The 14956-nt window shown below is 39.8% G+C and overlaps 1 protein-coding gene across 1 annotated transcript in view; it reads right to left on the bottom strand.

The window, feature by feature from the left end:
• Positions 1 to 1492: 1492 nt before the first annotated feature.
• Positions 1493 to 14956, bottom strand: part of PLCE1 (phospholipase C epsilon 1) — a 135240-nt gene continuing 121776 nt past the window's right edge. Inside the window, exons 24-33 of the mRNA XM_082486127.1 lie at positions 13474 to 13764; positions 12498 to 12661; positions 11305 to 11566; positions 10287 to 10405; positions 9113 to 9241; positions 8170 to 8379; positions 6203 to 6364; positions 5811 to 6029; positions 4859 to 5071; positions 1493 to 3796 (exon numbers count right to left, since the gene is read on the bottom strand). Of these exons, the coding sequence (XP_082342253.1) occupies positions 4892 to 5071; positions 5811 to 6029; positions 6203 to 6364; positions 8170 to 8379; positions 9113 to 9241; positions 10287 to 10405; positions 11305 to 11566; positions 12498 to 12661; positions 13474 to 13764 (1736 nt within the window). The 3' untranslated portion in view covers positions 1493 to 3796; positions 4859 to 4891. The remainder of the gene's footprint in view (positions 3797 to 4858; positions 5072 to 5810; positions 6030 to 6202; positions 6365 to 8169; positions 8380 to 9112; positions 9242 to 10286; positions 10406 to 11304; positions 11567 to 12497; positions 12662 to 13473; positions 13765 to 14956) is intronic.

Raw genomic sequence — 14956 nt, 5'->3', positions numbered from 1 at the left:
AAACCAAATGTTAGCTGAAGCATTCAGAGAGCTAGAGCAGAACAGACAGGTCAGTTTCAGAAGCTGCAGACTCAACCTTTCACTGAAATGTAAAGCTACCAGTAAGTTCTTTTTTTAAAGACAAACTATGAATGTAAGAGAATGTGTTCTTGAAGTACTTAATATTTCGATGTTAAAGCCTTTAATTCTTGAAAGCACGTGATTTCTAGAAGCAGATGGCTTTCTAAAGATAGCTATTGAGATACTTCATCTAGTAATAAAAATAACGTGACTAGGTTTTAAAAATTAAAACTGACATAGTATTTTTTATTCTAACTGTTAACTTGGGATTAGTAAGATAGAAACAGGAAACCCTCCAGGCGGTAGGAAGGACCTCCTGGCATGCCCCAGTACTGCAACGCGGCCAGGATCTGTGCCTGCCCAACTTTTGTCCCATACAGTCACACTACTGCAAGCAGCACATGCTACACAAGGAAAAGAAATTCATAGAAAAGAAACAGTGGTTTTAAAATAGTATAGAATAAAATACTTCTGTATTTTTGCCAATAGGCACCAGAATGTGAGATTTCCACCTGTAAACTGTTCAGCGCAAGGCCTGCTGCCACCCGGAGACTGCATGTTTCTGAAAGGTGCTGATTATTTACATTCCTTTCTTTTAAACTTTACCCTGGAAGCTGCTTCCTCTAAATAGTTTGTAATGTAAAACTGAATGTGTTTTCCTAATTTATGTCCGTGCCCCGCCAAAAGCACAGAAAGGGACAAAGTTACTTTGTCAGTCTTGTCATAGGAATGTGTGGACAGGTATTCCTGCAGAAATAAAATCTGTGGCTAAGCAGAATAAACTTTCCTATTAGAATAATAACTCAGCACATGGAATCTGTTTAACTGGGCTTTCACAAAAGTTAACAAAAAGAACCTGTTTAATACTTCAAGTGATGTTGTATTTCATTATTAGGATACTTTAAACCAACACAACGGGAAGGATAATGTATTCCTTTCCAACTTCACCTAAAAATATGTACCACATTTCACCAAGTTTACTCAGATGTCTACCAACACCTAAACCTGAAATTAAGTGATATGTGTACATTAATGAAAATATTTAATTAGCCTTACACAATTTCAGATGTCAACATGTCTATAAAGTCAGTTTGGGTTTTTTTTTTTAATAGAAAGCCAAACTTTTGCTATTCTCTTTGTGATAAACAAACAGCAGCAAAAGCAGCTTTAGAATTGGATTGAGGAGGAAGATAGATAGTTATATTAATAAACTTTTCACAGCTAGAAAATGATTGTATTAGCAGAAATAGTACAAACCCACTGTGTTTAAATTGCTACTAGACGTCAGGCTAGTGTTAGACCTGTGTTACACAATGTGACATGGCTACTGTTGTCCCTTGATTTCCCAAGGTTTGTTTTGTTGTTTGTTTTTTTTTTCAAATCTATGTGACAGAAAACCATTAGTGGATGACAACATGGGTGTGTAAGAACTTCGTATGTTGAATCTAGTGAATTAGCAAGCATGTTTTTCAGAGCACTATGCTACTACAGGTGATATTAAGAATTTTATTTTCAGTGCTGCTGAATATAACAAAAAAAAAAGCACCAAACAGGTAAGGGCACACTCTACAGGAAAGTAAGTATTGTTTCTAAAATGCCATAAAATCACCAAAGGAAAAAACTCTTAGCAATGTGAAACAGCCGCTGTGTTAAAAGAACAGAAAGAATGAAATGTAACATTTTAAAAAAAAATTTAAAATGGCATTAGTTGAATTGTGCAGTAGGCTGATGAAAGTATTTCCCAGTAATTCCAAAGCAAACTATGCATATAAAACTATGCATAAAGTGTCACTTCTAACATTTTACCCCCTATCAGTCTTGCGTTACACATGCGCCATGGGATGGGGTCTGGAGGGAGGATAGCTCATTCTTGGGGGGGCAGGCAATGTAGTTGGAGTTGGTAATACGCAAGTGAAGAGGCTGAGCTAGGAGGCGGTTGGGGGTTTTGTAATTGGATCATGATTGCTGAATTGCAAAATGCTGTTATGCTACATCAGGACTGAAGATAAGCAGTGGGAACTGCGTGGTCTCTGTGAGGATGTGCCACAGGGTAAATGTGACTATTTTGTGTGTCTGGTTATTTTTCATGAAAGCTGGAAATGACCTCAAGAGGGCACTTTCTTGCTTTGGTAATAGCTACTTTATAGGAATTTTCTGTAGTGTATAGTGAAAGACTTCATAGCTTCTGGTGACAGAATGCAGGTTCTGTCTGCTTGTTTATATACCAATTAATGACTTTGCTTTCTTTTATTTTATTTTCTGATTATTGGGGGGGGGGGCTCTGAGGGTGTTGGTTGTCACGAGACCACTGCCTGTAACTTCTTCCCCTTTCATTATTGCACTACCAAAAGTAAACCACCTTTTAGTTGCACTGCTGTTTTAGCCTTTGCCTGATGCAGCTTCTCTCTTAAAAGCACCAGTGTTTTGTGCTCGAGTGCTAAAGTTGATGTGGAATAACTGAGTGCATGAGTCACTCCCTGTATTCATGGATTTCTTGATTTAGTCACACCTGGTAACTGAAATGCTTTGTTTAGGGATTGCTCTAGGGAGACAAATGTGTGCAGAGCAATTAATGCACCGCAGATACACTTGTGGGAAACCAAAGGGATGACTGATTTCAGCAATTGTTTCCTAGGTTGGTATGGATTGTTTTAACTGAGCACATTAATAACTCCCACGGAGGGGGGGGTAAAAAAAAAAAAAAAAAAAAAAGAAGAGACAACCAGAACTCACTTAAATATCAAAAGATGAATTCAGCAAACATAAAACTTTACAACAGTGTTTCTATGTAAACAAAAATGTCAAGAGTTATAGTGTAAGAGTTCTTTATACTCTCTGGGCTTAACAGACAAGTAAAAAGACATTTCCTGACTGTATGGAAAAATGTATTTTGAATTCAAAATTTTGAAATGTTAATTACGTTTATCAATGCATTGTTTTGAGTTTGGTCAGTTTGGGGTATTAAATGTCTTGTGCTGAAAAGAAGCAACCAGGAAAGTTCAAACGTTTTTTCCTCTAAATCCAGAGAGAGGTAAAAATTCTGCATTTTCTAAAACGTAGCGTATGATAAATATATTATACAACGGCATGTACTTTGGAACATGATAATAAATATTCTCTCTTTAAACACAAGCCTGGAAAACTAGAATTTATAAGAAGAAAATGTTGTTCCTTGTCAAAGTATCACTACCAGTTAGGTGTATTTAGCTTTTGTACATTATGTTTGTACATTTTGTTAAAGTAGATAAACAACCATAAATAATTTGAGCATTTTGTGTATATTCACCAAAGTTAAACAGACATGCAAAGGAAGTTACAGTATATTTAAATCTCTTTACAATCACTTAACACAGTGTTTAACAAAAATCTTCAGGTAAAAGTGCATTATTTTAATATAATACACATAAAAGAACTCTCTGGTTCTCTGCCTTCAGTTTCCCTAGAGGCAAGTAGCTAAAATTATCTTTTGTTTAAAAAGGCGGGGGGGGAGACGACATATGTTTGTTTACAACATACAGTCCAAGAAAACTTCTTTATCCGCCTATCGAGACTCTGCAGATGTGAAGATCTGGGAAGAGGAGACTCTTCCGATAGGTGCCGGGCATCTTTCCAATCTACGACATCCCCCTTAGGACACCCAGATCCCAGATGTTAATCCAGCAGCACTGCCTGGATTAAGCATCTATAGCGCACAGTTGCTGACCAGTTCAGACCGCAGCAGGTTCCTTCAAAGGCACTGCAGAAGGATCCAGTTATGTAAATTCCAGTTTTCAAAAAAATGAGAGAACAAATGCAGAAGAAAAGGGAATGTGACTGGGATCTTTCCATAATTTACTTTGCTTTTCTTGAACTCAGATTTTATTGATGATTTGGGGTTTTTAAAGTAGCCTAGAAATAAGGTGTTCTATGATCAAATTTGTCCCTTCATATTTGAAATATTTTGCAAATGAAAGTATTATTTGAATTCTGTTAATTTAATGATTTAACAGTAGTATGACAGTGTGTGTCAAATAATGCTTTAATAATTATGTGTATGTGGAAAGAAAAATGCAATCTTAAATTGGCCATATGTGAGACGGGATTATCAACACTGAAAAAGGTTTTGCTCATTTACAATAAGCTGTAACTTCTCAGATGATATCTCAATGCTGTAGTAGCTCTATGCAAATATCTGGTTAGTGTACGTGGGTGGACGAGTTACATGTACTATCTTCATATAAACAGGACAGTCTTATGTTGTGTATTTCATTTGTTGTTTCAAGTCAAGCAAGATGGAAGAAATACAGAAACAACAGTAAAAATGTTTAAACGTTTCTGGCAAAATTTCCAGAGAAATTAACACTATAAGTGTGTTTTAGCTAAAAAAGAGATTGTCAATCCTGGTGATTTTATTATATGCATATAATAAAAACTAACAAATGCTCTATAGGATACTTCTATTTACTTTGGACCAGAGCAAGAGGCTAACAGGACATTGTTAATTAAGCACGGGTAGTTGATTAAGATGCATACTACAAAATCAACCAGGATGCAACATTTTGGGTTTGTTTTTTAAATGGGCAGAGAAAGTGGGTGAAACTCCAGCCTTCACACCAGTCTGATTCACCATAGCAAATGCCATAATAAATAACTGGTCTTACTCATCTTACTGCGCCTGTGCACACTGGTGTGTAAGGTTTCATGGACCGTCCTGTCAGTCCCTTACCTCACTATGGTTTAACCAACTACAACTTTGAAAGAAATGCTGTGTAAATCACATATTAAATGACTGCTCAGAGTCAGAATCACTATTTCATACCTGAACAGACTGTACTGTAGGCGGTGGTGGTTGTTATTCCATAATGTCACTGTAAGTCAAACTGCAGGCAGACCTTTCGTCCTTGCTCTGTGGACTGTCCGGGGACACCTGCAGAGGTGGTGAGATGAATCCCCGGTACTGCTTACTTGACTTGGTTAACTTCTTGAGTTCACTGGTAAAGGAAATGCCTTTTCTTTTGTCGTCTCGTGCTGCCTGTAAAGAAAAAAAGATCAGATTGTAGAAGTGGTTTAACAGGCTGTTTGTTAGCTGTGAAATATGGAATTAACACGAAAACACAGCGCGGTTCTAAGCAGGCCTTCCTTTTGAAATTCAATGCGGCTGTGCTTTCATAGCCGAGCACATTCTTCTGATTGTTCTGAATAAATTAATTGAAAATTACGCATTGTCAAAAGATACATTTAGGAAACTTGGTATAAATGTGTATAAAAATCTGTGCTTATGACAGTTATTTTAGAGCAACAACTGCCGTGGATTGGTGGCATCTGCTGGAAGGGAGAGTACAGCTCCTCCTGCCCTTTCCCAAAGCCTGAGGTACAGCAACAGAACAACATTTTCACTGGGCAGGAATAAAGGAGACTTTATGCCAGTAGTTTTCAAGTTCTGCCCATTTGAATAGTCCTGCTTTACTGTGATGGGGACCATGGTATGCATAGCCAGAAGAGTACGAAAACCAGAAAGCTGTAGGAAAAGGTAAAGGTTGTGATGAGATTTGCAGGCTGTGAGGGAATCGTGTCACTGGATGTAACTGATGCAGTTTTGCAAAGAAAAAAAGTAAGGGAGGCACAGAGAAAAGAGGACTCTGCTTTTTGCTGTAGTCTTCTCCCCACCCGGCGTCATGCTAGTCGTGTCTCCCTCCCATTGACAGTAGGTTCCCATTAAGCTGATCATACACCATCTATAAAACCTGCTGCAACCTGTTTAATTTTTTTACCTGAACCTGTTCTTTGAGTTTAAGGATAAATTTTCCTGCTCCCTTCCATTTGCTTTGTGCCTGAAACACACACTCTTGATCAGAGAGAATCCTCTGAGATGGTTTAGATGTCGAGGACTTTTTGTTTGCTGGCTCTTTCGTCACCTCTTCCAAGAGCACGTAATCGCTTGGATTTGGATTGCTCAAAATGCTGTAGGAGTATTTGGCTTTGCAAAGAGTCTGTTTAAAAGCAGGAAAAAAAAAAGACAAAAAAGAAGGCGTTCCCTCAGATTCAGGTTACTAAACCAATTGATTCCCCAGCTAGTGCTGAGAACAAAGCCCACCTTATCCTGTGTGGAACCAACCTCCACCCTACATGTTCCAGACCAACCAGACAGAAACGTGGTGCTTACCTGCTGTATGACATCCTGAGCTGTGCTGAAGCGGGGAGCTTTGATGACGGTGCGTGGCTGCTCTGGGGAGACATCATGTACCTGAACAAAGAAACTGTCATCCTCAGAGCTGATGGCTGCATCTTCCTTCACTTCTTGAAAGATGTTTCTCTCATTTAAATTCTACAGAAAAAAGGAGAGACGAATTCATTTACTTCAGGGAGGTAACTAATAGCTGGTGGTCACAAAAGGTTTTTATCAATCGCATGAAAACTGGAGACTGCTGTTGCCCCAACTCCATTTCATTTTCTTCTATATAAGAGTTTTGACAAGCCACTATTGCTTCTTTTTCTATATAAACACCTGTTTCTAAAATACCTTTCGTAGTAGGCAAGGAATGGAGACATAGGCATATGCCTATTAGTACCACATTACACAAAAATGATCACTTAAACCTTTATTTCCTTATGTATGCAAAATTATGTTTAGTCGTGCAGTGATGGCATTAAGATGGGAGATGGTGGAAAGTGTCCTTTTGCCTCCTTGCTCCTGCACTACAGCTAAAAGAATTTAGAGCAGCAAGTCTGAGCGAATATTTTCCTGTGGCACAAGAGGAAGGCTGCTTCTCTGTCCTTTTTCAGGCTCTGTGACTACTGCAGATTTTAGACAGAATTCCTCTCTGAACCTTCTCTCAGATGATGCGTTTCGCTCCAAGCCTTGCAGCATAGCGCGAATTCATCAGCTGGGAACACGGGCTGCCTATCGCACCCTACAAGTGGCCCCACTCACTCCTTGTTTTTCTGTGCAAATTTGCAGCTTGATTCCTAGCACCAAGATCTGAGGCTGCTCTCTGCAGAAAGAGTCAAAATTGCAGCTAATGCTTTGAGGTGCTACCATCGCAGGGCAAAACTACAGCACCATTTTCACATACACTAAGACAGATTTTACCCCATATTTTCTGAAGGAACGGGGTTTGGCAGTGACACATTTGTGGTCACAGACACTGCCAATGTAAGTGTTGAGTCAACTGAATTAAGTAGGCTACTATGTCTGCAAACAAATAGTAATTTTTGCTCCAAATATTCAAAACGGAGGAAAACAATATAGGGATTTGTGTAATATGGCAATCTGAAGCTTAATCAAAATAATCTTAAAAAAATATTTTTTTCATTTCAAAGGATCCCAAAGGATCTCTGTCATTTGTGTATGTAAAATCTGTGTATATAAACATATGTGAACATATATTACTATGTTCAGACTAAGCAAGCATTATTATACGCTGAACTGACCAAAGGAAGTGCCTCTGAAAATGAGATCATAAAGTGTCTTTCTCCTGCTTTTTTGTTTCTCTCTCGCAAGGCTGGGCACTAGCATGTTTTCAAGCTGTGGATGTTTTGCTGGTAGTCTAAACTGAGGTAATCACTCCATCTTCCTCCTTTAAATTAAAAGAAATCACCTATTTTATTATTTTAGGCTATCATTGATAATGATAGCCTAAATCAACCTTTGAGGTTTTTAGACTTCTTTAATATTAAAATCCTTTCCAATTTTTCTGAACAGGGCAGAAGTTGCTGACATCTACACTGATTGGTAATTGTAGTCTGGAGGTCTGTTATCTATGGTCTTTTGGTATTAACTCCTGTCCTTTTTCCTTTATGTTAATTTCCTATCACGTCAAAATCTAGATTTACATTAAATTAGAACTATCAGTCAAAACAGTAAGCTAGTGGCATTGACCTGCTGAGTAAGCGATAAATGGTTAAACAGCACATAGCTGATCCCAGAGCTGAGTGAAGTCAGGTTCGTGTCACACAGGTGTGTAAAGTCTAGTTGTGCTCACTTAAGAGTTATGTTTGTTTGTAAATGATGTACACAGCATTGACATTACTCGCCGAGGAGTAAAACAAATACCGCAGCCTTTTGTCTCCTGGTCCTAACAGCTATTTTTAGCTACTTTTGTAAATAACAATTTATCAAAACAGACTTACTTCCTCTCGGGTTTTAAAGATAATCCTTCCGACGTATCCTTCTTCTGGGAACCAACTGTTCAAAAGCTGCACTAGCCCTTCTTCAGGACCAATCACTCTCTGGAATGGTGGTTTTCTGCATTCGCTTTTTTCTTTAGATATGAAACTTTTCTCTTCCATCAGAAAATAGTCTGCAGCACATGACTCGGTGCCTTTTGTGGTAGCCAAGAGCTAAGACAGACCACAATAAACACACAGCAATTAGAATGCTAAATATAAACACTGCATAATTAGTAGTTATAAATGAGACTGAATAAGGAAGCTTTAAGAATCAATAACTATTCTGATAGTGCAGGCAAGACTTCTGATGTGCTATTTATTATTCAGATATTTTACTCCGGGGTAATGTCCTGTTCTCTTTAGCCCGGCCAAGCTCTTCAACGATTCCAGACAAGGCAGTACTATTTAAGCTTATTTCTGTCCTGTTTGGCTGGCCAGACAATTTATTCATAATCCCAGGACAGTACAGTCTTTTCCCACTGCTAGAATAACAATCCCTGTTGAGTTAACTGGTTTTTCTACTCATGAACTTAGCCCTCTAACTTTTACTCTGTATTCCTATGGTGCTCAAATTCAAAGAATTGCGCAGAAATGTTTGCCCTTGTTGTAAGGACAGCCCACTGCCTCCGGTGGTCAGAAAGATTGTTCTTCTCATCTGCGTATGCCCAAAGATTAAAATACTCGGAGGGAATACGCTCTAAGACTATAAACCCATCCTCTGAAGCCAAGATTGGGAAAATTTCACTGATGATACTCTGTGTTTGCAATGTAATTAATTCCAGAGTGGCACGTTTCTAAAGCACCTCCTTGCTGTGATGGATGAACTACAGTGGCCCTGCCTGTGAGAAAAGCAGGGAGACAAACGGCCAGAATGATGTTAGCGGGGATTCTTGCAGGCACATACCTGATGGAGCAGCTGTGCAGCTGTGGTCCCCCCGCTTACATTAAAAACGGTGAAAGGCTCCGGGCCTGGAATTCCATGAATTGTCACTTTGTAAGTCACAGCAGCTTTCCTTTCCCCCATGCTAAACAACTGTTCAGACAACATTCAACTGATTACTGAATGTTTTTACACACGCATGTTAATTTTAGGTTACTTAAAAGAAACTGTACTGTGTGTACACCTTGACAAAGCAAAGGCATCCAGCTAATATATGGCTCTTATACTACAGATCGAGGCATTAAAAAACCCCAACAAACCAACCTCCCAAGAGACCCCACCTCACCCTGAAGCTGATGAAAAAGAAAAAGGAAGTTTTCCAGTGAGAGTATGTAACTGCTGCTGGACAAAGGGCAGACGTCCATCACACATTATCCATTCTAGCTGCGCTCACACTATTTGAATTCAGTGTACGAATTACTGGATGAAAATCTATAGCTTTGTTTTACCCTCCAAACCATTTATGTTCTTCCTTTCTGCCCTAGTAATTTACCAAGATACGCATTTGGCATGTATTCACAGGAAGGGAACATCTGCAACACATCTGCACACACAGGAGCTCAGGAGGTTTTATCTAACACTTTGTGAACGAGCAAAACGATAAAATATATGCTTAATGTAACTAAACCACAAGTAATCCAGGTAACCTAACTTTAAGGGCTATTTAAAAAAAAACACACATCACGTGCATGCATACGTACATATTGTTATATATATATTAGACACACATCTGTATGTGTATGTATTTGTACATATAAGCATATAGATGTGCACATGCACACATATTAAAATATGTATTTATGTAAATACAAAATCTTTCCCTGTAATAGAATTCAATTTTACTCTCATTATTCCAAAGCTGTTGGTAATTTTCATCTTTCTTTTTTTGTCGCAAATGCATTGCTGATGATTCAGGCATAAGCCAGACTTTGAAAAGATTTACCGTCCCACAGTTTCAGCCAGGTGGGGTGGGGAAATCTTACTTCCACCAAAACCCAAAAGAATTAGGCAAGGTACTTCTGAAAAATGTGCGGGTTTAGAGGCTAACATCTTTGAACAGTCTGGTTCTAGAAGTCTTCTGACCATAGCAGTCATTAAGACAAAAATACACGGCATTCACAAAAAATAATTAAATTACCATAGATGCAGGTAGAGTGTTTCCAGAGGGACTTTCTTCCATTCTCCGACTGTTTATGAACAAACTAGAAATTTCTAATGCTTCATTGTGCAGGTTATGGAGCTGGACATGTCTATAGCCTAAAGAGAAAAAAACCTTCTATAAGTACTTTGCCACATCCTAGTTTCATGAGTGGAAAACTTGAATTTGCTATGTTTATAGCTACAATTTGCCATACTTATAGGATTTAAACTGTAATAACACTGCATTAACATTCTCTGTCTGTACAACAGTGTAACCCAACTGCTGAGCGGCTCATATAGCTGCCTGCCTTTGTTTCGCCATAATACTCAATATATTCATATATAAAATAGCTAAATATTAGAATATAAATGAAAAAAGGACAAATTCTCACTGGGAAAATATATGTCTATGGTGGGATCTCCTCATATGCTAAGACTGTTGTGTGGTATTACAGTGGCATGAAGCGAACGTGAAAGTATTTTTACCGTCCTGCTGAAGACCTGCTGGCAATACGGAAACTCCCTCCCCCAGGTGTCAGAATTAATGATGCTTTCTCATTTCTCTCTCACCTTTTCCGACCCTTCCTTCCCCTCACTTCCAGCCACAGCTGCAAGAAGTGCAATCCCCCTCTGCCCAGTGATACCAGTAACAGCAGGGCAAAGGACAAGGCAGGGAGTGAAATCACTCCACGCTTCCTGAGGGAGCAGCAAGTCTGAAGGTGAACACAACCACACGGCCACAGCTCGGGATCAGAGCAGCTGCGTGCAAGATGCCCCAGTCCCTGCAACAGCTCAGGATCTGACTTTTTACAAGTCGCTGGGGCAGCCTCCAGCTCTCAGGGAGTCGATTAGATCAGCATCGTACTGCCAGGGCAAAGTGTGTTGTCTGATATTTGCTCCCTTGTCTCCTCTAGAAAAATGCAACCAGCTGATTAAAAATATCCCTCCGGCAGGATTCAGTCCAGGAATCTGCTGGACCATTTTGGCATTGGGTATCACTACAAACTATATTGTACCTCTTTTTAGAGCTTTTAGGGGAATGATTCTCTGAGCTGTTACAGCTGAGCTGTTATTTTCAACAACTGCGAACCGAAGAAAGACCAAATCTTCGAAGTGAACCCGGAAAAGGAACTGTTCATTCCACATGGGGTTGAGAGTGTTGCGATGAATGGGCTTCGTCCGGAAATGGCAGCTATCCAGAGGCATCCCCAGCACATCGATTTCGATGCACGGACTGCCCGTGCTATTGCTCGGGCAGACGTTCTGTCCAGACACAATCTGAAGCCGAGGAGTACACAGAGAAACCAATTAGTGGAGTAATTCTTTTACTGCCGTGATTCTCAGCTAAATATTGTTTATCACACTCCCAAGCACAGTTTGTTAACATGCTGATTTAATTACAACGCTCCCCTACTTTTGTAATTGCCAGGGCAGTAATTTCAGACACAGAGCCGCTTCACCCCCCCTTCCCCATGCCGTTGCTATGGTATCTTTCCTCTGAAAAAAAATACACTATACATCATGAGTGTAACCATTCAAGGCATCTGAAAGTTAATCCAGAAAGAATGTACCAGTAACGTAGTCAAAAAGGATCAAATTTTCTTCTCCATTACTCGGGGGTGATGGCACTGACCTCTGGCTTGCTTTGGCATACACAACACAAGAATAAGGTGTGCAGTTACCACAGCTGGGAGAATTCTGATTCTTAAGAATCTCACTTTTCTGAAACATTTCCTGGAAGGAACTAGCTTCTTAGAATGTTGTTTGGCCATAAATCCATGAATTATAGATCTTCTTATATAACTTTAAAAAAATATTTTCTTAAGATTCACTACAGTTTTCCATAATGGCTTTTTGTGTAGCTTCTCAAGCATTCACAAACGTGTGAAACATCCAGGCACGTGTGTAATTTTACACAGTTGTGTAGTCCCAGAGAAAATGCTTTCAGGACCGGGTTTTGACAAATATTGTGAAGGAAACAGTGAAAGTAACTATGGATACAAGCCAGCCAATAAAACAAAATAAAGATAATTATTTGCTCCTTCCCCCTCCAATTTCTCTTAGTTATGCTGACCTTCAGAACTACAAGCAACAATTAAAGGTTCAATCTTTTCATACAGAAGCATGACTGTAATGCTGGTTAAAGACTGCAGTTAAACGTCTACTTTGTCTCTTTGGCTGTATGAAAAGCCCTTTGTAATGTACTTACTGTTAAAGAGTATATAGCTGGCTCCTTATTATCAAGATCTCTTTCTAATGGACAAAACTGCTGGTACATTGAACAACTTTTATCCCACAGAACAGGAGGTTTCAAAACATATCCACAGCCGCCATTAGCCTCAAACATCGCCGCATTAAGTTGCAGAGGAAGATCTGTGAAAGTAAGGCAGCCAAAACTGACAAAGAGCAATGGTACAATCGAAAAATTGTAACGGTGAAGGTAAAGACACATCTTAAGTATCTTCTTTTTTTTTTTTTTAATTTTAGTTGTGTACCATCAATTCATTCTTGGTTTTCAGAGAGAGCTGTAATTTACGTATCCAATCTATCCAATACTTAACTACATAAAACTATAAGAAGAGTTAATTCTTTTCTGTCCCTTTTTGTTTGTCTTTATCCAACTGTCGGGCTTGCCTACACCTATTCTCTGAGAATTTTCTAGGTGTTTATCCTGAACTGCAGAATGATAAAGCATTGACTGCGTATCTTTGTAGGTGACCTAATGGATCCCCTATTGAAAAGGTGAAGGAACACAAGATAGGATAGAAAATGATCCAAAAATGTTTCATCAACATTAAACCAGCATCCAAGGCAGTACTTCTAAGTAAAAAATAGTTCAGTACCTTTTTATACTTGAAATTATCAGAAAGGGATAACCATTACTTGAATTGGCAGGAAAAAAAACAACCTTCAGCAATAAAATAAAAATAAAAATGGAAGGTGTTGCTGTCCAGGCACTTCTGTGCTATCAGGAGATCTGCTGCACTGGCCTAAAGCTCCTGAACTCTGGGATCGCTGCTCTCAAGGACCAAATTATCACGGTATGAACCTGCTTGTGCTGGGGCGCACAGACAGGTACATTCCCTCATGACAACAGGTAAAAGCAAACATCAAATACAAATTCACTGTTTAAGGACTTATTTTACATTTAAAATGTATTAAAATGTGTGTTTGTGTATCCATACCATCTGTTTGGTAGTTAAGAGCCACGAGCTGTACACCGTGGAGCCAGAAGATCAGAGGATGAGGATTTGAGGAGTCGATGCGCGTGGCAGCGGGGTAGGTCCTCAGGAGCTGACAGGTGGTGTGCTGGATCAGCTTCTGAGAGTACCGCCTGCACAGCCGCTTGGCAGCGTTCTCGTTCAGGGAGGAGATGTGATAGCACTTGGGCGTCCTTATGATAGCGCTGAGAGAAGCTGGAGAGTTGTAAGGAGAGCACGGATCTTCCCAGGTCTGCCGCATCACATCAAAAGGACCTGGAAAATAAACAGTACCTTCGAGTTACTGCTGCAGATCCAGAGACTCCAAAAAATCAGTATTTTTCCAGGTGAACCCGGAAAATGACACTTCTTAGTGTGTCACATTCCTTCGTATACAGTAAGAACAATCCATGAGAGGAAACATAATGTTTAAGTATTGAAATGATACTGTGATTAGAAGTGTTAACAACCATTTTCACAAATAAGTACTTAATTGGCATTTGCCTGAATAAAATTCCATTCTTCTCATTTATACGTTTTACATGAGGAAGGGAGACAAGATTGAAACCCATCTGCTAAGTCTGCTAACAGGCAGTCTACAGAGGCCAGAAGAGTTAGGAGACAAAGACAGCAAAATACTTATATCCTTTAGAATCAGGCACTAGACTTCTTCATTTTTAGGACACTGGCCTCTAGAAGGGAACCTAACTGCAGCCGTGCCCTTGGGCTGAAAAGAAATGCAACGTTTCTTGAGCCAGAAAATGAGGACAAGAAAGGCTACAACTTTCTGCTTATGGCATTCACCTGAAAGGCAGGGGATGTGGGTCTCATCCCTGCAGGGGATGTGGGTCTCATCCCTGCTCCAGAACCTTTTCTGTACTTCCTTCATACTTCTTTATATCTGTTCATACACAGAAGTACAATTTCCAAGTTCACAAACTGAATCACCTGAGGAGTCTAAATACGTCCAAGGTGGAACATGGGAGTTCGCAAAATTACGCGTTTGGACTTGGCTGAATTTTAGGCAATGAAGTCCTACTTCAGACACTAAAAACCCTTTTCTGGACCCAGCCCAACAGTTCTGCCTTCCATTTGTACTTTGTGGCCAGTAGGTCGAGGGAGGTCATTCTCCCCCTCTACTCTGCACTGGTGAGGCCACAACTGGAATACTGTGTCCAGTTTTGGGCTCCCCAGTTCAAGAGGGACAGGGAACTGCTGGAGCGAGTCCAGCGAAGAGCAACTAAGATGATTAAGGGCTTGGAGCATCTCCCTTATGAGGAAAGGCTGAGAGAGCTGGGACTCTTTAGCCTGGAGAAGAGAAGGCTGAGGGGAGACCTTATTATGGCATACAAGTATCTAAAGGGTGGGTTGAAGGAGGCTGGAGCCAGGCGCTTTTCAATGGTTCCCAGTGACAGGATGAGGGGTAATGGGCACAAGTTAGAACACAGGAAGTTCCGTTCAAATACAC

This window comes from Vanellus vanellus (genome assembly GCF_965231255.1).
Source record: "Vanellus vanellus genome assembly, chromosome: 7".
NCBI lineage: Eukaryota > Metazoa > Chordata > Aves > Charadriiformes > Charadriidae > Vanellus > Vanellus vanellus.
The sequence above is the reverse complement of the archived record's forward strand: the minus strand, read 5'-3'. Positions and strand labels throughout refer to the sequence as shown.